The sequence below is a fragment of the Grammomys surdaster genome, unplaced genomic scaffold, assembly GCF_004785775.1.
Source record: "Grammomys surdaster isolate TR1022 unplaced genomic scaffold, NIH_TR_1.0 373, whole genome shotgun sequence".
NCBI lineage: Eukaryota > Metazoa > Chordata > Mammalia > Rodentia > Muridae > Grammomys > Grammomys surdaster.
Genome location: NW_021604792.1, coordinates 6,236,712 through 6,261,029, shown reverse-complemented (window position 1 = coordinate 6,261,029; position 24,318 = coordinate 6,236,712). Strand labels below are relative to the sequence as shown.

The window sequence follows — 24,318 nt, the reverse complement described above, 5'->3', positions numbered from 1 at the left end:
CTCACCATAGGGGGCTGAGATCGCAGACGCGTGACACTGCATCTGTGTTTTATGTGGGTTCTGGGAACTGAACTCAGGTTAGTAAGCTTGTGTGGCTAATGGTTATAGCCACTGAGTCATCTCTCTGTTCCTAATCTACCCTTTATCTAGGTGTCCTTTTCAATCACAAAGAACCAGGTCACAGAGGAGTTGTTAACTCTATGAACTGAGAGCAAGAAATGTTAAGATGCATTTGAAAGTAAGAAAGACGCCAAAGCTGGTGAGAGGTGTGTCAACAGATTAAGAGATCAACGGGAAACCAACATGGCTCCTACTGGCCCCACTCGAGACAATCTGAGCATCAGAGAGAATAAAAAGCTCAGATCCTGCTACAGTGCTCGCCTGTAATCCTAGGACTTAGAGGGTGGAGGCATGGAGACCAGAAGTTCAAGGTCCTTCCTGGCTACATAGTGAGGTCAAGGCCAGTGTGGGATCCTGAGACCCCATCTCACAAAGGGAAGGAGGGGCTGGGGAAATGGCTCAGTGCAAAAGTAGAAGCGCTTGCACGCTTGCATGCAATCCTGAGTTTGAACTTGGAGTACCCACAATAAAAGTCAGACCCATAGCAAAAGCATCTGTAATGTCAGGGCTCTGTTGGGGTGATAGGAAGTGGAGACGGAGAACCCCAGGTCGCTTGCAGGCCAGCTAGCTTGGCATACAGCAGACAAGCAACAGAGAGTCTGTCTCAAAGAGAACACCGAGGCCTAGCACCCAGAGCTGCCCTCTGACCTTTATACCCTCTCACGGCATACCCATATCTGTATTTATATCCACACCACCTAAATAGATTTTCTTAAGGCCAAAAAAGAAAAGTGAAAGAACAAAACAAAATAACAACAACAAAGACCAAAGAACAAGCGCAAAGCAGTACAATGCAGCCAGCATGTTTAACGTCGTACTTCTGTTGAAAGTAAAAACAAAACAAAACAAAACAAAACAAAACAAAACAAAACACAGAACCAAGCAAGCAACCAACCAAAAACAAAAAAATAAAATTAAAGCAAAACAAAACAAACCAGAAGGGCGACACCAAGGAAAGAAACCAGTAATCCTAAAAACTAGCAAAGGAAGAGAAGCTGACAGCCATGCCCCCTGCTCTCTCTGTGTGAGAAGAGGGGAGACTTGTGTTTGTTGAAGTACGCCAGCTGATGATGCAAACAGAGAGGACACTGTCACTGGATAAGCTCCCATGGGACAGGCACATAAGCAGGGACATCGTCACTCACTAGCCAACTATACAGGGGCAGAGTTTACCAGACACAGGAGCCCCTACCAGGCCTAAGCACCCAGGGACACAGGAGTCCCTAATGGGGCTAAACACCTAGGAAAGATTCTTGCTCCAAACTCAAAAGCCTCAGCCTGAATGCATCTCTAGTAGCAAACAGCAGTCTACAGGCAACACAGGGGCAAAAGGACGCGTTAATGTGACACAGAAATGCCAGGAGTAAGATTGAGGCTTTGGGAAACAACAGGGCCAGTGATCCACCAACCGCAAGAGCAAGGGAATATGCTCTGTGATGTGCAGAAATACAGATCGAAAAGGCTTAAGAATGGACTGACCAAAGCCAACGAGATGGAGATGGCTCAGCAGGTAAAAGTGCTTGCTATATAAACCTTATGACCTGAGCTTCATCCCCAGAACCTGCAATGAAGTAGAAAACGGACTGCCAAAATTGTTCTCTGACTTCCACATGCATGTGTAGAACAAGCATGCCCACTCTCATGCACATCTCTCTCACACACACATATGCACACACACACACACACACACACACACAGTCAATGGACTAATTGCAAAGGTAAGATAATGGGGGAGTCAGGCACAGTCATCTATGCCTCTAACCCAGCACTAGGGGATGAGGCAGGAGGATTGTGAACTTGACGTCAGCATGGAATACGTGATAAGATTCTGCCTCAAGCACCAAAACAAACAAACAAACAAAAACAAACAAACAAACAGCTAGAGAAATAAATAGTTTATATTGTTAGAATTTAACAAATTACTGTTAACGTATAGAAGTAGTAGGCACTATAGTAATATTTTAAAAAATATCCCATAATTAAAATATTTATGGATGAAATCATATAACGCCTAGAATTTCTAAAAAAAAATAGTTGAGAATGTTTTTCCTGTCACCATGTGATAGAACCCAGTCCCTGAGCTGACCATTTATGACGAGTGATGGGTACAAATGGATTTCTTATCTTTTGCTTTCTCCCTTCCATAGGTGGCTGGGTGTGCTGCCCAGTGATACAGCATGTTCAGAATGAAAGTACCCATAACATACAGAGACAACAGGAATTGTACTGTGGTGGTTTGGGTGCAAAGTGCATCCCCACCGTCTAAGGGATTTGAACTCTTGGCCCCCAGTGGTGGTGCTGTTTGGGGAATTGTGGAGCTTTGCTGGGGAATGGTGTCACTGGCTGTGGGCTCTAAGAGTTTGTAGTCTAGCCCCATCTGCTCTCCTCTCTCTGTTTTGTGTTTTTTGTTGAAGTCGTGATCGCTCAGCTTCTAGCTCTGGCCTCCTGCTGCTGTGCGTGACCCACCATTATAGACTCTCCCTCTGGAGCCATCAGACAAAAGAAACTCTTCCCTCCATAAGTCACTTCCGGTCGTGGTATTTCTCCACAGCAACAGAAAGTAAAGCAAGTGCAGCAGCCCCTCACTGTTCTGAGTCTGGATGAGCAAATGGTGAGAGGTCAGCCCCGTCTGCAACTGTGGCTGCTGCTGTTGGGGATGCTTGGCCCCCTCTGTGCATGGCTCGGCACCTGTCGCACAGTGTGATTTCAACAGATGGGGAGTCACCAATCACTTAGAAGAGACTTGGCCTCTGAGGCAGACCTGGATCAAAGGATAAAAGCCAAGTAGCCGGACTGGGTGAGGAGTGAACTGATTCAATTGTGTCGATCTTCAGATAATTACTAGATAAAGAGTAACAGGTCACAAGCATTAAGAAACGTGTAAATAATACTTTAGAACGTACTGATAGGTTGCCTTTCACAGGATGTTGATTACATTACGGGTGCTTAACCAATGGGGGAAATTAAATCTTAAAGAACCTTACTAACCCCGCCCCTCGAAGCCCTGTAGGCGAGGCTGCCGGGTCTCATTTGCATCAGTCGATGGCAGAGAGGAGAGAGGCTACATCTATCCTCAGTGTTCTGATCTGTGAACACCTGAATGATTAGTAGCCTAATGTTTCCTGAAAAAAGCGATCCTGAGGTGACCACCAATCTGGCACTACACAAGCCGCGATGGCTCTTAGGACCGGGAGCAGGTAGGAGACTAGAAGAACCCTGCCTGGGACTGAGGGCTCCCTGCAGACGTGAGCCTGAGACAAATGACCACAGGGGACCACTTGGGGGGTGAGGTGAGAAGATAGCACAAGATGACCACCAGATCAGTGCCATGGGGCATAGACACGGAGCTAGCCTGAGATGACCACCAGTCAGGTGCCACACAGGCCTGGGGGTGGCGTGGAGCACATATCATGGTGGATATGACCCCATGCCTGGTGTCGTAAGGCATGAGCAGCATATAGTCCTCCTGGGACAACTCCAGACACTCAGAGACCCTGGGTACCACTCAGAAGAGCAGGTCAGTGCTGAAGAAATGGAGCAGAAAGAGAAACAGAAGGATGTGGGCACAATGAAGAGAGGCAGAACTGGAGACTCGAGGGTAAAGAGGAAAAACCTGATGTGAGTAGCTGGTGATACCTCACAGGACCATGGTGGGGTTCTGGACTATGCTGCCACTGGGGGCCATGTCTGGGCCTGTGGCCCTGCAGCAGCGGGGTCTGTTAAAACCAAAGGCCAGGCAGATATCCCTTGTTTAGGTTGCTGCCAGGGGACATGTTGATATCAGAGAGCTGTGCAGAGCTGGCCCCACCCCTCATCTGTCACCATGGGACAGTTGGCCCTGGGGGACATCAGAGCAGGAGAGCTTCCCCTGCCCCTCACCTGCTACAGTACTTGAGACAGCAGGCCCTACACCTTGTCTGGGCAACAGGGTAGAGCTGGCCCTGGTGGTGGGGGTTGTTAGTGAGTTCTCCCCAAGGGCATGAAAGTGGGAGAGTCAGTGCGCTGACCAGCTTAGGCCCAGATCCAGGGCTTTGAGTTGGCTGACCCCCAACATCTACCCCATTGATGAACTGTTGGAATTCATGAAGGGGCCAGTCCTACACATCCAAAACTACAAGATCTCCTTGACACAGAGCAACAACAGGATATCCAAGAGACAGCTCATGGTCCCAGTGAGTAGCAGAAGCCAGAGGCCTCGTGCCAGACCAGTGACTCATTGCATGAACATTTGCAAGTAAAGATGTGTGGACAGAAGGTAATACTGTGGGACACACTGTGACACGCTAAAGCTTCCACAATGAGGGTTTTTTCCTCTGTTGTGGGGGAGGTTGCAGGGTGGACAGCAAGTATGAGGGGGCGTTTTAAAAAAGAGAAGTTTACTAATTTCTACAGCGTTATCTTGCTATTATGCAGCAGAGCTGAGAATCACACTACATAATAGAAGTTTACTGCTTGCCGCTTCTCAGAGAGCAGGAAGGAGAGTGGGTGAGACTGGCAGAGAGACCAGTAGACACCCAGAGAGTACAATTTAAGGTGGCTTACTCTCAATGCTCACCCTGTACTTGGGTGACTGTAGGAATAAGTGTTTCCTTAAACTTTGCATCCTGGGTACCTCAGCTACCTACCTGCCTTATTCTGCTTAGAGTTTCCAGAAGCCTCTGCACAGAGGCTGAGAAGTCTGAATGAGGGCTAGAATAGAAAGAAACATAGGACTGGGGGGCGGGGGTGGGGTTCCATGTCAGTGGCATGGTTGCACCACCTTCTCTGTCCTCCAGGGGGCTCTGTTCACCCAGCCAAAGACTGTCCACAGCAGGCAAGATTACATCACACTAGCTTTCTAAGGAATGATTTTAAGCTCTAGGAAACAAAGTCCCACCCCCAGAGGAGGAATTAGAATAGGAAAGCCTATTAGCAACGTTTGGGTGGGGGGCTTTCAGTGGACAGAACCGTGCAGTGCAAGATCATTTGTATAGTTGATTTTCATGAAGTTGAGCAGAACCCAACCCCTAACCTGTGATTACTACTAGTGAAGGTTCTGGTCTTTCTCTGAATCTGGTTAGGTGCCTGTTACACAGTGGGATTTTGACAAACAGGGAGTTACCAATTATCTAGAAGAGACTTGACTTCTGAGGGTAGACTAAGGACCAAAGGATAAGAAACACGCACCAGGCTGTGGGTACGAGTAGTTTGGGGGTAGAATATGGGGCAGTGAACCGTGCCAGGAAACTTGATAAGGCTGAGTAGGTTCAGAAGCCCTGGCACCTCAGACCTGAGGATGGTAGGCGTTTTACCTACTCCCAACCAGGTCCCTGTCACAAGACCATGACATCCCATGGAGAGGACACTGACAGCCATATAGAGGCAGCATCCTGAAGTCCCTCCACATGCAGATGAAGCAGCCCTAACATCTCAGGCCAAGCTAATAGAAAGCATATGCTGGCAGATCCTAACTCACCCAATATATCTATATCTATCTATATCTATATCATCTATATAGATATATCTGTCCAAAAAAAAAAAGGTGTGAGAAATACTTCATCAAGGATCGTCTGAGAGCTTCTGTCATATAAGAGCCATGACACCTTTTGTTTGGGGAAAAGAGTTCTCTCCTGAAGCTTTCGTCCCCTGGAAGCTGGCTTGAGCCTACTGAGGTCACTTCCAGACCTCGGCTCCTAGCCGCCCATGCCCCACTGGCTAGCCGAGCCTCCATCCCACTCCCATCTCCCTTTTGGAGAGCACAACTCTTTGGCCACCCTGGCTGGGCTAGAGCCCTGCAGATCTTACCAGAGCCCTGCAGATCTCTGTGGATCAGACAGGCAGTAGAATACAAGCTCAGAGTGTATGGACTGCTGGGTTTAATTCCCAGCACAAGAAAACAATACAAAGTAAAGCAAGCAAGAGCAGGCAACGGTTTGCATCTACTACTTTTATAAATGTAACGGCGAAGGGAGTCCTAACACAGAGCCAGAGGATAGGAGGGCAGATGTGTCCTTGGCTTAAAGGACCACAGACCAGGAACAAGCAGGGGGCTGGCTGCTGAGCTCTGACAAACATTCTCTACCCTTCGTTATCAAAGGAAGTCTGGGGTGTAAATCATGTATTTCCAGCTATTATATCCCTATGTATCCATGACCCCAAACTATTACACACACAAACACACACACATACACACACACACACACACATTCACATTACTGTCAATACTATTGACATATACATTATTGACATATACAGAACTGACATATATATTATTTATACACACAAACACACACATTTATATATCCCTTGATTTTACTAAGACCCTGTTATGGCTAATATAGGTGTTCAACTGGAGCTTAGGCTGAGGTGACTCTTTCTACCTATCAATATGGCTACAGGCCAAGGCATTTATCCAGATAAACCACAAATACATGTGTGCTACTGTCTGAATTAAAGTGAGTTACTGCTACAACTCAGTGTTTCCGCATGGAATTAAGCAACGGTGAAAAGCCAATGTAAATATTCACTGAGCAGATCCGAGGAGTGGCTAAGATCAGCAAATGCCAAGAATGTCTCCTTACGTGGAATAGACAGTGATGCCTTCCCGCTCCTCGATCTTCACGCTCTCATCACTGGGGGCCGGTGGGTTGCCTTGAAATTGGTTTGGAATCCGGAACCAGACTTTCAGTTTCTTCTGCAGGGAGCCATCTTCATTGGGAAACACGGCAAAAGAGACAGGGACAGTCATGCCCATGCCGATTCCTGAAGCATCAGAATGCAGAGGGAAGCAGGTGTTAGACAGAGGGCCATGGGTCTCAGTTCTCTTCTATGGCAAGTTTTTAAAAAAATGAGCAACAAACATTTCAGGCGGTAAATACACATGATTAGACACGTGCAATATCCCTTCCTTTTACATATCTGAGGTTGGAGTATGGTGGTACCATTTATCCATTTTAGATGTTTGTATGTGTGCCTTCAGGAGCTTATGTGCACTCTGCTCATGTAGGTATCTGTAGAGGGCAGCAGAGGGCAGCAGAGGGCAGCAGAGGCCCTAGAACTGGGATTACAGATGGCTGTGAGCCACCAGGTGGGTGCTGAGAACAGAGCACTGGTCCTCTGCAAGAGCCGCCTGTGCTCTTGGGTGCTGAGCCATCTCTCCAGCTTTTCTGTTTGCTGGGAACTGAGTTTAGGTCTTCTGCAAGAGTAGTAATCAATCCTAACCATTGAACCATTTCTCCAGCTCCCATGCTTGAAGAAAACAAAACCAAAAAATATTTGGTGACATGCAGTAAGAATGTAGATACATAAGGACCTGCATTTTTTGAGGAAAAAAATATACAATATGGAAGATTATGGATGATAAACATTCCCTGCAGGATAGTTTGCAACTGTTCAAAACGGGAGTATGTCTGAGTGAATTAGGGATGCATGACGCCATGCAGTATACCTGTGAGTACTTATGCTTAAGAAGATGCTTAGCCGCAGAGGGAAATCACAAAACAACAAGCTGCAGACACAAAATATGCGAGTGTAGGACTACTCTGTTTATATTAAAAGGCCTTGCAAGTGCCCAGTGCGCATGCCTTTAATGCCAACACACAGGAGGAAGAGAAAGGATTGTGAGCTCCACCCGCCTGAGCTATACAGCGAGATCCTGACTCAAAATCCAGGGGCTGGGGCTGTAGCTCAGTGGGAGAGCATTTGCTCAGCACACCCAAGGCCCTGGGTTTGACTCCAGCACTGTGAAGTCCTAAAGAGACATAGCAATGAGTGAACCAGAAAAGAGGAGGAAATTAATCACAGTGTTTTCTTTATACATATTTTTACCCAAAGGAATATTTTAATGGTTAAGAAAAACAAACAAAACAAAACAAACAAACAAACAAACAAACAAAAACTATTCTGAACTCTGACAGGTCAACTTATTTTCCAAAGCGTGCTTACTTTGCTCCAAGAAAACATTACCATGTTTAAAAATAATTCTTCACTACCTTTCTAAGTACCAGCATAAAAAATACTCAAAAATTAAACCCAGCACTTCTAATTACATTTTCTTTTAAAACCAAAGGCTAATCTGCAGGAATCCTACAGGGCCACTTAAGTCAGACTTAAGGGTCTTCAGGAGACAGAGACAAGTGACTCTCGGAGAGTTCGAGGCCAGCCTTGTCTATATAGTGAGTTCCAGGACAGCCACTGCTATGTAAAGACCCAGTCTCAAAAATATTATAATTTAAACTCCCATGGTGTAGCTTGCATGTGTGGGAAGCTATCCTTATCACATCATTGCCATTAACAAGTCTGTGCGCATGCGCTGGAACGTTTTCCCGCCTCGATTAATCTGACAGTTGGAACACGTCATGTGGCCTGAGGCAACAGGAGCCCATCAGAGACTGCCACGTCCCAGGCGAGCTTAGCTCTCTATATAAGGGAAGGGTTTTAGGCCCTTGGGGTCCCTCCTCGTTTGTGAAGCTTATGCTCTCCCTCTCAAGATGCATTAAAGCTTATACTGCAGAAGGATCCTGAGTGTGCCGCGTCTTTCCTGCTGGCAGGAGGTTGCGGCGGGACTGCATGAAACTTCAGTCCAATTACTTTAGAAATGGGGCTGGGAGAGAGGTCAGACAGCATGGGGTAGCCATGCCCTGAAGCCAGGGATGGTTTTAGAGCTCACAGATCTTCAACCACCAAAACTGAATCTGAGGCTCACAGCTAACAGCTCGCTGGGCCCCTGCAACCCAAAGTCTGAGGGCTGTCAGATTTCTAGCCTGGTGCTAGCAGTCTCTCGTTAGATGAAAACCATGCCTTGCACAAAAGACAGTTCACTATGGGTTAGCCCATTCACCCAATGCAAGGACACAGTGAACACTGCAGAGTTAAAAAACAAACAAACAAACAAACAAACAAACAACCAGAGTGAGCATCTGGCTCTGTACTTGCATAGAACAAAGAACTGAGTGACAGAGAACATGTACATCTCAACTTGAGAGGCTGGCTGGGCTGACATCAGTGTGGTCTGATAGCAAATCCCCTCCCCCCACCATGAACTTCCTGCTCATGACATTGGAATAGGCAGTTACAGGTGTCCACAGCCATTCCCTGATGTTTCCAGGGATGACATGAGCTCAAACAGAGCCCTGTCCCTCTGGGATGCTCACCTTTGTCATTGGTGCCACCCACATACTTCATGATCTTGGGCATTGCTTCCCGGAGAGCCTCGTCCACAGGCTTGTCTGTCACCTCCACAGTAGCAAACTTCCCCCCTTCACAGGCTCTTTCCTCATAGGAGACGTCTTCCTAGAGATGCAGGAGACACAGGGAGTGAGAACAAAGGAGCTGAAAGCAATGAGAAACCCCCGGAGTGGGTAACTGTGTGGAGATAGACTCGATAGGAAGCATTATAAGAAATAGACTCTGAGATTGTTATTACTGTAGACTGTCAAAAGCTATTTTAAAAATCTTATAGGAAGGGATAGTGCACATCTGTAACTGTCTTGGGAGGTGGAGACAGAACAGGAGTTCAAGGTTATCCTCAGCTACATAAGTTGAAGGCTAGCCTGGGCTACATGACATGCTGTCTCAAAGCAAAACCACCACCAACCAAGCAACCCAACAAATCTAATAAGAGATATTCTGAGGGAGACAGAGAAACTATTGTACCCCCAGAATATAGGAAACACTAGAAAAATGGAACACCAAGAGATAGAAAAAGCTTTTGGAGATGAAATAAAAAGAAAGAGAGAAGTATTGTGTGCTGGAGAGATGGCTCAGAGGTGAAGAGTGTGCAATGCTCTTGCAAAGGACCCAAGTTTACTTCCCAGCACCCATGTTGGGCAGCTCACAACTCTCTGTAATTAGAGGTCCAGGGGATCCAATGCCTCTGGATGCTAGGGTACCTTGATTCTTGTCCACATATACATAATTTAAAAATTAATCTTTCAAAAATATGGTAACAGATATGAAGAAAATCCCTAGAATGGTTAGAAGACAACGTTGCTGGGAGAAAGGCAAGAAAAGAAGAAGACCAGGAGAAGATGACAAGGAAGCTAGCAAAAACATAAGTGAAGGCACCTACCTGTCAACCCAGCACTTGGGAGATGGAGGCAGAGGGATCAGGAGTTCCAGGCCAGCCTGGGCTACATGAGATCCTGTCTCAAAAAGCAAAGTAATAATTTAAAAAAAAATCTAACCAAAAAATAACAAACACCCCCCCCCCATACTCGTTACCAAATAGGCCTACCCAAAGAAGCTACAAAGACAAGAGGAAGAGGGGGTGGAGGGCAGGTGGTGGCAGTGGCAGCCAAATGACAAATGACAGCATCTGCTGGCAAGGATAAGGGTGTAGGGAAAGAGGAACCATTTACACTGTTGACAGAATGCAAAGTAGCTCAACTACTATGGAAGAACTAAAACCAGAATGACCACAGGACCCAGCTGCACCATTCCTGGAAATGTACCCAACGTAGCCCAGGTCTGCACACCACAGGGCTCCACACATCCACACCTATGACTGTGTTATTCACAACAACCAAGACACGGGTGCACTCTAGACAGAGCGGTGGATACAGACCGTGTGGTTCAGACGATGGTCTTGTTTAGCTGTGAATATGAGCAAAACAACACTTGCAGGAGAGCAATTGGTGCTGACAGCACCACCACGCCGAGTGAAAGAATCCAGACGCAGAGACAGATGCCATGCTTCCTCATGTGTGGCATCCAAATTTAAATGTAATAGACTGTACGTACAGGGGTGTGGACCATGACGGGAGGAAGAGGTCTAAAGGGAGGGTGGAGGAGGGTGAGAACAGACATCTTGTTTCCTTTCATGTAGAATCCAGATTTAAACACACACACACACACACACACACACACACACACACACGACAAGAAAGCTGAAGGGAGCTATGTGGAGAGGGAGGAGAAGAGTAGGAGTCAAGCAAGAACGAAGTGTAATGTATATAATGTATGTATAGAGATGATGAAACTCTGCCAATGAACCTTGTTCTCATGTGTAAATTTATCCTGACTTAAAGAGGTAGGGTGATAGGGTGGCTCGGCAGGTAAAGACACTTGTCACTGAGCCCGATGTCCTAGGTTCGATTCCCAGGTGCTGTGTGGTGGGAGGTGAGGTCCGACTTCTGCAAGTTGTCTGTCCCCTGACTGTCACACGAGTGCCACAGTGTGCTTACATGAATGAACATACATGTGCACACACACACACACACACACACACACAGTAAATAAGCAAGTAAGTAATAGCCAGGCAGTGGTGGTGCACGCCTTTAATTCCAGCACTTGAGAGCCAGAGGCAGGTGGATTTCTGAGTTCGAGGCTAGTCTGGTCTACAGAGTGAGTTCCAGGACAGCCAGAGCTACACAGAGAAACCTTGTCTCAAAAAAACCAACCCCCCCCCCCACCAAAAAAAGTAAGTAATAAAACCAAAATGCACAGGAGAGCCAACATTTGGGAGATGCCAGAAAAGTAAAGAAAAACATGGAAAGGAGAAAATAAACAAAACCTGCTTTAACAGCAACAACCTCCTGAAACTGAAAATCCCAACGACCACCTCGCCCTAGAAGCATGGCTGAGATTTGTTAGAGGGCTGGGATACAGCTCGGAAGTAGAGGGCTGACTTATTGTGGAGGAGGCCCTCAGTTTTATCCCCAGTACCACACGGGGGTGGGGGGTGGGGGGGCAAAGTGCTTCTGTTCAACAGCTTCTAGACTCAACACCATCCCCTACCTCTGTTTATTCTAGTGTCAAGAGGGAGCCCAGTGCCCTTGACGAGTGTATGTGTGTGTGTGTATGTGTGTGTGTGTGTGTAGCGGTGCTGTGTGATATGTCATGGTGTGTGTATGTATGTGTGTATAGGGGTGTTGTGTGATATGTCATGGTGTGTATGTGTGTGTGTGTGTGTGTGTATGTGTATGTATGTATGTGTTGTATCATGGTGTGTGTATGTATGTGTGTGTGTATGTGTATGTATGTATGTGTGTGTGTTGTATCATGGTGTGTGTGTATGTATATATGTATGTATGTATGTATGTGTATGTATGTGTGTATAGGGGTATTGTGTAATATGTCGTGGTGCGTATGCATTTGTATGTATGTGTGTATGTATGTGTGTGTGTTGTGTCATGGTGTGTGTGCTTAGAATCTCTACCCCTGAGCTAGTCCCTAGCTTCTCTTTCTCTCTTTACTCTATTTGTTTATTTATTTCTTTGGGGGCTGGGGATGGGGCCCATTAGAGTTGCCACATTACTGAAGAAAGGGGGTCCATTTTTGGGGTTCTTAGACTCATTAATAAAAGAACTTAAAAATAGTCTCCAGAGGAAGTCTTTCAGAGCTAAATAAACAAACAAACCCAGGCCAGGTGGCTGCCTGAAGGAGAAAGAGGGAAGAAGGAGCCATTTGACTGAAACTGACATGGAGGCCATCCCCACCATGGGGAGAGGAGCTTCTAAGAAAGTGAGGTCTGAGGTGTTAGGGGAATCTTGTTTGGAAGAGAGACACGGTATGCATTTCTGAGCAAAGCAGGAAAATGAGCAGACTTGACTACAGCTCTGTATGCTACTAAAGGCTGGAATTCTGGGAAGGAAAGGTATGGTATTATCTCATTAAATGGATAAGTATTCCTCCATCCTCTTTATGGAAACCTGCCTTCCAGTGGATGGTCCCTTGGTCGGGTGACTAGCCTGCCTGGCTGCAAGAACTCTTAAGGGAGGAGATGATGGCATGACACCACCTTTGGAGGGGAGATCCCATTCTTTGGGCTAGAAGACAACAGCTTTCCCTTAATGGGCCTCCAATGCTGCTCCAACAAACAGTCCTACCAAGGAGCTGCATTCCCAGCCTCTCAGTTAGTATCTCCTGATGCTACAGTCTCTCTTCCCACACAAAGCCTTTCTCTGCTACAGTCTGTACTTTGTACCCAGCCTTTCCCTGGTGTTCAGACTCAGGACAAACCTTGCCATGTGATGTTTTTCCAGATATAATTTTGGGTTCCTGTACATTCAGCAAGGCAGTGTTTCTCAAACCTCATTTCTGTCTGTTCCTCAACTTTTTTTTTTTAAATTATAATCCACAACAAGAAACACACTTCTTTTTCTTTGTTTGAGACAGGGTTGACAGGGTTTCTCTGTGTACCCCTGGCTATCCTGGAACTCACCCTGTAGACCAGGCTGACCTCAAACTCACAGACGTCTGCCTGCTTCTGCCTCCTAAATGCTGGGATTAAGGTGAACACGGCCATTGCACTGGTTTTGTTAGTTAGTTAGTTTTTAAGACTTTAAATTTTTTTTATGTCTATGTGTGTATTTATATCTGTGTATCATGTATATTCTTGGTGCCCAGGAGGCTAGAAAAGGGAATTGGAGCCCCTGACACTCAAGTTACTGACAGATGTGAGCCACCATGTGGGTGCTGGGAATTGAACCTGGATCCTCTGGAAGAACAGGCAGTGCTCTTAACTGCTGAGCCATCTCTCCAGCTATGGAAAAATATTTCTATACCAGGCTTTCTAAGTATGTGGCTGAAGCAAAATTCTGCAAAACTAACACATGACCCTCAGTGTTGGGTACAATGTAACTGTTTTTTTTTTCTTTTAGTTTTTTCCCCTCTTCTGGTTGAGCGAATTTTATCTCAATGCACTAAAGGTAAATCTCTTTTGATTTCACTGTCTGGAGATGGGACACTGTTGGGGTTGAAAAATAAAGACTTTGTGGACAAGACAAAAACCACAAAGTTTTATATGAAGAAAGGCTGTCTCTCCTTAGGTGATTATGAAGATGAGACACCTGCCTGAGGAACTGGCTGGCTCAGGGTTATCAAACAGGGTTTCCTGTAACATTCTACACAGAAAATTCTCAACTGAGAGATTCTCAACATGTTTAGTACTTTAATTTCATATTTCCAAATATGAATGCAAAAGAAAAACCCTATTGTTTTGTAGTGCATATTAAAGGTGAGTTATAAGAAAGAGGACAGGGAAATTTTATCTTTTAGGGAAGAGTGGGGCAGGAAGTGGTCTCACTGTATAACCCTGGCTGGCCTGGAACTTGCTATACTGCAACCAGACTGTGCTGGTCTCAAACTCACAGTGACCTGCAAGCCTCTGCTTCCCAGTGCTGAGACTAAAGACATACACCACCACACCTAGAGCCAGGAGAACTGAGTGCAAACTCCAGGGGTCAGTTTCATGCTTAAGTTCCCATTCAGGGGTTGAGGGTGTAACTCGATGGTAGAGTGCTTGCTTCACATTCCCAAAGCTCTGGGTTCAATCCCCTCACACTGTGTAAACGGACTGAGGTAGTACATGATTCTAGCTTTAACAATGGGGAATTAGAGACAGGAAGAACAGACATTTGAGATCAAGGATAGCCTGGGCTCTCCGAGATCTGTCTCAGACAGATATTTCTCATGCCCTGACAGTTCATAGTGGCTGGGGTAAGAGTTTCTTCAGTGGTGTGACTATGCTCCTCCGGTGCTAATACAGGAAAGCCTATTTAAACTCAGTGGAAAACACACACACACACACACACACACACACACGCAGAGAGAGAGAAAGAAAGAGAGAGAGAGAGAGAAAGAAAGAGAAAGAGAGAGGAGAGAGAGAAGAGAGAGACACAGAGAGAGACAGAGAGAGAAAGACAGAGAGAGAGAGAGATACTCAGAGAAGCAGAGAGACAGGCAGAGACAGAGACACACAGACAGAGACAGACAGAGAGACACACAGACACACACACAGAAACACACAGACACACACACATAGAGACAGATAGAAAGACAGAGAGACACACAGACACATGCACAGAGACAGAGAGAGATATACACAGAGAGACAGAGACACACACACAGAGACAGACAGACAGACAGACAGAAAGAGAGACACACAGAGACACACAGACACATGTACACTGAGACAGAGAGACAGAGACAGACAGACACACAGAGACAGAGACAGATAGACAGATAGACAGATAGACAGAGAGACAGAGAGTCACAGAGAGACAGACACATGCGCACAGAGGCAAAGAAAGAGAGAGAGACACACACACACACATACAGACATATACAGAGACAGACACATAGATACACAGACAGAGACAGAAGGACAGAGAGACACAGAGAGACACAGAGACACACAGACACATACATCCACAGAGACAGAGAGAGAACACAGGAGAGCAAGGAGACACTTTTGGGAAGAAAGCTGCAGAATGAGACAAGATAACAGGAAGTATAAAGGACTAAAATGTATTATATATATTATGAAATTGTCAAAGCATTAAATAATAAAGAAAGCAAGCCCTTTTCTATGAGACAGGAATTGCATCAAACTAAGAATCAAGGGTGACTCTGAGCCATCACACTAAGGAACTTTATGAGGCTTTAAGACTAGCGTGTCCAAACTGCCTTCCATAGTGAATCTGTGTGTGCCACAGCAGAAGATTCTACCACACCTCTTTCTCCGTGACCCCTCTCACCCTGGGATTCTGCTACTTGTAATGTTTTGACTTCTCCAAACTGGATTGTGAATCACAGAGGTTCAGAATTGCAAATGGTTTTAAAGTTCATCTAACTACATTTCCCCAAAAGGAAATGAGGAACCAGGCAGACAGAAGATCCAGTTGCTAAGAGGTGGGACAGGAAATAGACTTCTGCTCCCGACCTGTGCTCTAATGCTTCTCGAAGTACTCCAGGGTTGTGGGGATGCGCCCAGCACTCTGCTTCTCTTTAGCCACTGTGTCTGTTATTTGGAACAGACATTTATTTATATGTTGGCGACAAACTCTAAATGAAGCCTCGAAATTCATTTCTTTTAGTTGACTTTTGTAACAAATGGGGAACTTACTGGAAAAGAGACAGCTGGTTCTTTGGACTTTCAACAGCACTGAAGATTTGCTCTGTACTGAACATTGTGCCTCATGCTATAGTGCAAAAGGACCTGGGTTCATTCTCTCTCTCTCGTTCTCTCTCTCTCTCTCTCTCTCTCTCTCTCTCTCTCTGTTGCGTGTGCGAGCGCGTGCGTGTGTGTGTGTTTGTGTGTGTGTGTGTAAACAAGAGGAAAATTTATCAGGATATTATTTATCAGGATCCAACTACCTTTTAAAGATTTATTTTTTTATGTATATGAATGCCTACATGAATAATATATATTATGTATATGTACATTATATACATTATGCAATATATATATATATATACACATGTATAAAGAAAATAAAGAAAAGGGTTTCTTAATTTCATCGTGTGTGTGTGTGTGTGTGTGTGTGTGTGTGTGTATGTGTGCACCAGGTGCATCCCCGGCTCCCAGAGGTCAGAAGAAGGCATCAGGTCCTCTTAAACTGGACTTATGGATGCTTGTGGACCATCATATGGATACTAGGAATTTAACCAGGTCCTCAAGGACAGCCAGTGCTTTCAACCATTGAGCCATCGCTTCAGGCCCCTTGGTTGTTTGTGTTTTGAGACAGGGTCTCTCTTTTGGTTTAGAAGTCAATAAGTACGCACAGGCAGGCCTGCCAGTGAATCCCAGGGAGTCTCCTGGCTTTTTCTCCCCAGTGCTTGTTTGCTTGTTTGTTTGTTTGTTTGTTTTACATGAGTTCAGGGATGGATCATAGGTCATCACGTTTGCAAGGTAAACAACAGGATGACAACTGTGCCATCCTCCCAGCTCATGTCACGGTTTCTGATATCAGGAAAGACTGGATTTTGCAAAGGGGAAACCAGAGGACAGTATGTTGTCATCAGAAGGGGTGCAGTGCACCAGGGAGGTGTGGAGACACGGCACAGGGCTGCTTAGGGGACTCTGGGAGCTCTGAGTGTACTATCCTGTTCTGGTAGGTCACAGTACTTAAAGGGGCTTCCAGATCATCCACCTGGGTGTTCAGTGTTTGCTTCTTTGAATAAACATTGTTGCAAACCTCTGGCAGATTCTGTAGACTCAAGACTAGAGATTAATAAATTGGGAATAATAACCAGGTGGTAAGATGAAATCACAAATGATTTGTTTAATGTTAGTTTTTCTTTTTTGTTTTTTTTCTTTTGGTTGTTTGTTTTGTTTTTCCTTTGTTGTTTTTGTTTTATTTTGAGACTGGGTATCTCTCAATAGCCCAGGTTGGCCTGGATGGAACTCACGCTGTAGCTCAGGTTGCCTTTGAACTGTTGCAATTCTGCCTCAGTATCTGAAATGCTTCGAATAAAGGCAACACACTACTTCTCCTGGCTACAAACAGTTATTCTCAAATGTACCAAAGTGCTGATGGTGAGAAGAGGGGATTGTCAGAGACACCAAGAACAGTATGTTGGGACTAGAGACAGCTCAGCTCAACTCAGCTCAGCTCAGCTCAGTGCTTGGGTGCTCTTCCAGAGGACCTGGGTTTGGTTTTCCAGCACCCACATGGTAGCTTATAATAGCCTGCAACTCCAGTCTGCCAACACTGCACACTTGTGGTGCCCAGACATGCATTTAGACATAACACATCCATGCACACAAAAATAAAAATAAATAGAATCTCAAAATAATTTTTTTTGTTTTAGAACAGTAATACTATAGTAGAAGTACTAAGTACTTAGTACTTAGTAGTAGTACTAAGAAGAGAGGGAGCAGACCGGTGTGGGTGGAGCAGACTGTCAAGAGAGGAGGGCAGACAAAGATACCAAAGAAACTTCAGGATGTTGAAGGGATCTGCTTTCGTAGACTTGAGCCCAGTGACGGTGATCTGGGGCCTTGCTGGTGTTTACTACTCTAAATTAATTGAACTGTTTTCGGTATTAATCACAGGCTTGTGTGGGTATGTCTGAGGTTCCAGGAAAGGGTCTGTAAGTCAGCATCAACCTTGATGCCGGACTCTTATCATCCCACCCCTCGCTCCTGAGTAACCTCGCCTCTCTTCAAACTCCAAAGGCTAGATACTTCTGTATAAGGAAAATATAAATACATAGAAGGGGTCCTTGCCTAGCTCTTTCTCTGACCCTGTTGGATGAGCAAATGGCCTGTGGTGCAGCTGGCCAGAAGGGTCTGAAGCTGAGAAGAAAGCTGATGTTGAGAAATAGGAATAAATACAGAAGTCATTGACAGGGGGAGAGTAAGGTCCAGTATGGGGTGAGGTGGGCGAGAAGCCCATGTGGAGCTTCTGTATAGATCTCATTGTCCAGCAGTCCACTGTCTAATCAATCATTGCTGAATTCTCATGGTACTAGTTTATTTTCCTTTCTGTGCATGGATGTATATCCCTGAGTGTATGTGTGTGTGCACCATATGCTAAGGAACCCTTGGAGGTCAGAAGGTGTCAGAGCCTCCAGACCTGGAGTTATAAGAGGTTGTGAGCTACCATGTAGGTCTTGGGAATCAACTTTGCAAAGGCAGTAAGAGTTCTTAACTGCGGAGCTGTCTCTCAACCCATCACTGACTCCTTAACTGACCTACATGACCCACGTGTCACCTAGCTTCTCCTGGGGTCTGCCAGCGGAACCAGAATACTTCCATGTCACACTGCCATTTCTTTCCTATCTTTCTCCTCCCCTTCTGACACAGGGTCTCACTCTGTACGCCAGCAGGCTAATCTCAAACTCATGGTGATCCTCCTGCCTCATCCTCATGGGAGCTGGGATTACAGGTGCGAGCTATGCCAGGTTCTTGTTTCCTTTAATGCCCAGGATGTTCCCACTCGTTCCTGCTGCTTCTTCTGCCTGGAAGATTTTTTTACTGCCCCTGTGTGTCATCAGATGAGTCTTACTAAAGGAAAGCGTCCTATGATCTTGAATTCACCCCCTCAGAGAGGGGTCTATCTAAAATAAATTTCCTAGGGTAGCTTGCTAGGAGGCTTCTGTACATTAACAAAACACTTCTTTTAACTATAGTGACATAATGATATGCATAAGCCATACCCCCAGTCATAAGTCCGGGTCAGGACAGTCTGCGTCACCGCTGTATCTCTCTGTATCTAGTACCACGACTTGCATGTTATTGATGCTCTATAAACACTTTCTTTTTGGAAAGGATACCCACAGAGTGAACCAGATTGAATTTATTGACAAGGACCACAGTAGTGACTGCTTAATTCAGGCACGAGAACCTGGTTAATAGCTGCGGGGGGTGGGGGGTGGGGGGGGGAAGCCAGCTCAGGTCTCTCGTGGGTACTACCTGTCCACAGAATCAGTGCTCACACCTGCCATCTGTGTCACTGGACCACTGGAGAAAGTTAAGGGTAGAAGCTGAACATTAACTGGGTGTGGTGGGACCTGCCTTTAACCCCAGCACTGAGAGGCTCAGCCTGGACTTCCATGAGAACGTGTCTCACAAAACCAAAACTCCAAAGAAAAAGAAATGAATGAATGAAGGCGGATGTAAGTCAGGCATGGCTGTGCGAGCCATTCCCGGCACCTAGGGGTGGAGGTGGGAGTATCAGGGGTTCAATCTGGGTTACACGAGACCCTGTTTCATAAAAATGAAATTAAAAGCAGGAAGAGAGAAAGAAGAAAGGCAAAAAAAAAAGGATACTAGAAAAACCATCAATTCCGTATAGCTCTAAATGAATGTATTATCTAACTGGAATCAGCCACCTGTGTGAACACTGCTGATTCTCAACATCAGTCACCCCAGAGTGTTCTTTTGTTCTGTGGAACACAGCAGCAGCCTTTCTTTCCCCCACCTCCCAATGACCGAGGGGCTCAACCAGTTCCTGGGTGAGGATCTGGACCTGTGGTTACAAACACCAATATTTCACAATGGAGCAAACTGGGTGAGGGTCAAACTCCAAAGGCCTTACAAGAATATCTCTCGCTCTGGGCTATGCAAGTCCTCTTAAGATCATTTTTTTTTCCAGGCTAAAAATCACGTGATGAGTTTTAGATGCCCGCTTTCCTGAGAAGAAACTGCTAAGATTACTAACCCAACAGAGAACTTTCTATGTATTGCTGTTACTTGAAACAACATGAATCCAGTCATTCATACAATGCCTCCAACAAGCCCCATGAGGTTAGTGCTTCAGCCTTGATTTCTGGAGGTATTGGGGAAATAAGAGATTAAGTACCATGCCCAGGTCTCAGTGGGCAGATGGGGGAGTCAGGATTCAAAACCAGGCTGTTGGTCTGGACAAATTTGCATAGGTTGGACTGAAGGACATCAGTCATTCCTATCAGCCCTGTTCCAAGCATTCTCAAGACCCACCCAACTTAGCACAGAGGGCTCCCTAGTCCCTCCTTCCCTGAGCAATGAAGAGCCTGATAAGGTTTGACTGGAATCAGCCTTGAGCATATGGATAGCATGAAGCCTGCCCAACATGGGGCTCCGCAGTGTGCCTTCTACCTGCCAGGGGTGGAGATGGCAGAATCTGACCTAGACTCTTTCCAGGATAAAGCGGGTCATTTTCAGAGAGAGAGAGGATCCTCAAAAATGTCAACAGCCCAACTCTTTGTGAAAAAACAGAGCTCAGACTTGTCTTTGAATATTTAATAAACTGTCAGAGGTAGTGTTAGTTTCCCTTTACAGCTGAAGAATCTGGGGCTACGGTAGCTGAGATGTTAAATGACTTACTTACAATCCTCCTGCCTCCACTTCTGAGTGCTAGGATTGCAGCCACACCTGGCTAAATAAACGCTTTTGAAGTTTTTTTTTTTTTTTTTTTTGACTGGGAGAACTTTATTTTTTTTTTTTAATATTTATTTTATTTATATGAGTACATTGTAGCTGTCTTCAGACATACCAGAAGAGGGCATCAGATCCCATTACAGATGGTTGTGAGCCACCATGTGGTTGCTGGGAATTGAACTCAGCACCTCTGGAAGAGCAGTCACTGCTCTTAACCGCTGAGCCATCTCTCCAGCCCCGCTTTTGAAGTTTTAATGAGATAACCACACTAGAAGTCTTTCAGCAGATACCTTGCACTTTGGTGTGAGCTGCCTAACGGGGAAGCTGGGAATTGAACTCATGTCCTCTACAAGAGCAGCGCACACTCTTAACCACTGAGCCACCTCTCTAGCACCATAGTATGTATCTATTTGGTCATTAACTGCAGGAACCTAACCTCCACAAGGGCAGAACTCTGAGGTAGATTCACCTACTCTGTTGTTATAGAGCTCCAGCTTGGAACTCACACGTAGCCCAGTCTGGTCTCAAACTTGTAGCAAACCTCCTGCCTCTGCGTCTTGAATTCTGGGATTGTAAACATGAGCCACCATATCCAGTCTGGTTTTGTCCACTCTTAGTCCTCATTTTCAAGCCACATGGCCCACATATAGCTGGCATACAAAAAAGTGCTATTTGTTAGTAATTAATCTTTAATCGGGAGATTTCTCACAGAGAACTTGGGTATTTGGAGTTCCTTAAAGATTTGGCAAGACTAGTCCTGAGGAAGTTGAACTTTCGACATGCTTCAGTAGCCACCAGGCTGTATAATCTAACCAGCCACCTTCGCTCCTTTTCACTATCTGTCTTTGAACTCGTGTCCCCGTGTGATCAGGGCTTCAGTTGATCAGGGCCTCAGTTGCTTGTTCTGCGATCAAACAAGGAACCTCTGAGAGCAGGACGGATGACTTGACAGACTTCTGGATGGCTGAGTCTAGACTAAAGTTGAGTTGTGGGCTTTTGTGTGAGGTTCACCGTAGTAGGTTCCAGGATGTGGCCCCAGGTAACACAGGCCTTTATTCAGAATCATTATGATGAGAGACTGTCCTGAGGTAAACTTTATGTCAGACTGAGGGAGCAGATCAGTTGCAAAACACTTGGTTTGGTCCACACAAGGGTCTAGGTTTAATTCCCAATATCAATCAATCAATAATCAAATACTAGTTTAGGAGAAACAACACATGCCTTCAAGATTCTACCTGAGTACCCAAACTCCTGATTTTTATGAAAGCAGACCCAACGTTCCGATGCACACTCCAGTGCAGATGCAAATTTGGTAGAAGAAGTTGATTATGTTTCCTCACTCATTCCAAGCATCCAGCACTAACAATTGTACAAATCAAAAGCAAACGTGCCGCTCTGAGCCTTTGCACATGTACTTGACTGGGAACTCCCACACAAGTGGAGCTTCACAGCCCAAGACAGGCTGAAGGGCCCTTCATGGCTCCCTGCAGATATGCCTGCTGCACACACCCTTTCTACTCCTCCTGTACTTGGGTTTTGTTGTTGTCTTGTTTTTTGCCTGCTAGGATTTCGGTCAGTCGTGTATGCAACCCTGAGACTCTCACAAAAATGTTCAGAATGTAGCCAGGCGTGGTGGGTCATGTCTATAATCCCAACTCTGGGAAGGCTGAGGTAGGAGGAATATTGCGACAGAATTCGAGGCTAGTTTAGCTTACACAGACAGTGCCAGGCTAGCCTGGGGCAGAGTAGGTCTCGGACCTAAGGTTCAGACGGTTTGGAAGGCTTAAATGGACCGAAGCATTCAACAGGCGGTGTCCCACTCGCCAAGATGGAGCCTTTCCCCGTCAGGAGTCTGGCCGAGCCTCACAGCTCTCTCCCCTCCTTCTCAGAACAAGCGCCCCGGCAGCACAGGACAGCCCCAGCCGGAAAGCAGCTTCTGTCACAGTCCCACCCAAAGCCCCGCAGCACCAGCTCCAGCCCCGGCCAGGGTCGGGACGGCCGCGCCGCAGTCCTCCTTCAGGTCCTCTGCAGCCCTGCCGGCCTACCTTGCCCCCAGTGCTTAGAACCTGCCAAGGCCACGTCTCCACGCTCCCGAACAGTGAGTTCCTGATCATGCCCAACATGGTGACGCCGTGGGGTCTGGACGATCGAGTGTACACTCAGTGGCGGTAAGGTCCACAGGGCGAGGGGCAGTGAGCGCGTGAGTAGACAGGCGACTGGGGCGGAGCTGCGGCGGTCTCCGCCCACTGGGCGACACCGGGCGTGGCCTGGGCAGGATCCTAAGACTCCACCCATATGAGCCCAGTCTCCTGGGTGGGGCGCTGGTTCAAGCCTATAGCATCTCACTTCGTAAATACTTTCGTTAATCACCCTCTTCCTACCCCACTGCCTCGCTCAGAGGATTAAAAATGAAAATGTGTGTTATTTTGTGACAGGGTCCTGCTAGGCTGCCTAGGCAGGTCTGAGGATCCCTCTGCTTCAGCTTCTGGAGTGCTGGGCTTGCAAGTGATCACTGCCATTCCTGGCTTCTTCTTCTAAGGGGATGGAAAAACCCCGTTTAACCAGTTTCTTACTGTTTTCTTTTTTAACTTTGTCTTTTTAATTTGGAGGGCAGGGTCTCAGCATAGTCCAGGCTGGCCTGGAATTCACTGTGTAAACAGGGTGGCTGGAAACACATGCTCTTCCTGTCTGGGCTTCCTCCGGGCTGATTACAGGTGTTTGTCACCATAACAAGCTCTACAATGAATTTAAAAATGGGTTTTCTTTAAATTGTGGTGTGTGTGTGTGTCTGTGTGTGTGTGTGCGCGCGCGCGCGTCGCGCGTTCGCCTGTCTACTCACGCGCTCACTGCCCCTCGCCCTGTGGACGTTCCCGCCACTCAGTGTACACTCGATCGCGTTCGCGCGGGGGTGCACACACACACACACACACACACGAATGCACTGTATTTCCCTGGGAGCTAGTATCACAGGAGGTCTCAAAGATGGATACTGGGAACTGAACTCGGATCCACTGTAAGGGCAGTCAGTGTGCGTCTTTAACCGCTGAGCCATCTCTCCAGTCCCATCAGTGTATTAATCCCAAGTTTCACACTACTTGCCCAAACAACAGCTCATTCAGTCCCCTTAGGACCTAACCGATTTTGTCACAATTTTTTTTCTTGAGTGCCTATTTCTTGCCAAGCACTTTATAAATATTATCTGTACTCTAGGACCACTAATATACACACATCACATACCCTAGTATCACAGATATTAGGGTACGAGATACTAATAATCTACACAGATGTACACATACCCATCTTACAGAGGGGTGGGGGGAGGAATGGTAAGAAGGTACTGAATACGAGCAAAGTGCATATGCAAATGATATGCAAATAGTAGACACAAAATGTCACAGTGAAGCCCATTGTTTTATGTGTCCCAGTCAACTTGACACAAGCTAGTGTTATTTGAGAAGAGGAGTCTCTGTCGAGAGCATGCCTGCATTGGCTTGCCTGTCAGCAAGTCTGTGGGGCAATTACTTGATTAATGACTGAGGTGAGATGGCCCATCCCACTGTGGATGGGGTCACTCTTTGGCAGGTGATCCCAAGTTGTTAAGAAAGTAGGCTGAAGCCGGGTGGTGGTGGCGC

The 24,318-nt window shown here is 46.2% G+C and overlaps 1 protein-coding gene and 1 non-coding gene across 2 annotated transcripts in view; one reads left to right on the top strand and one right to left on the bottom strand.

Moving 5' to 3' along the window:
- The window catches only part of Hebp1 (heme binding protein 1), a 30,695-nt gene extending 7,768 nt beyond the window's left edge, over positions 1-22,927 (bottom strand). Inside the window, exons 1-3 of the mRNA XM_028780955.1 lie at positions 22,732-22,927; positions 9,252-9,390; positions 6,681-6,861 (exon numbers count right to left, since the gene is read on the bottom strand). Coding sequence (XP_028636788.1) covers positions 6,681-6,861; positions 9,252-9,390; positions 22,732-22,809 — 398 coding nt within the window. The 5' untranslated portion in view covers positions 22,810-22,927. The remainder of the gene's footprint in view (positions 1-6,680; positions 6,862-9,251; positions 9,391-22,731) is intronic.
- LOC114632553 lies at positions 3,109-3,240 on the top strand. Its single transcript, XR_003713111.1, has one exon. It is a non-coding gene; the product is annotated as a small nucleolar RNA SNORA17 (small nucleolar RNA).
- Positions 22,928-24,318: the final 1,391 nt, after the last annotated feature.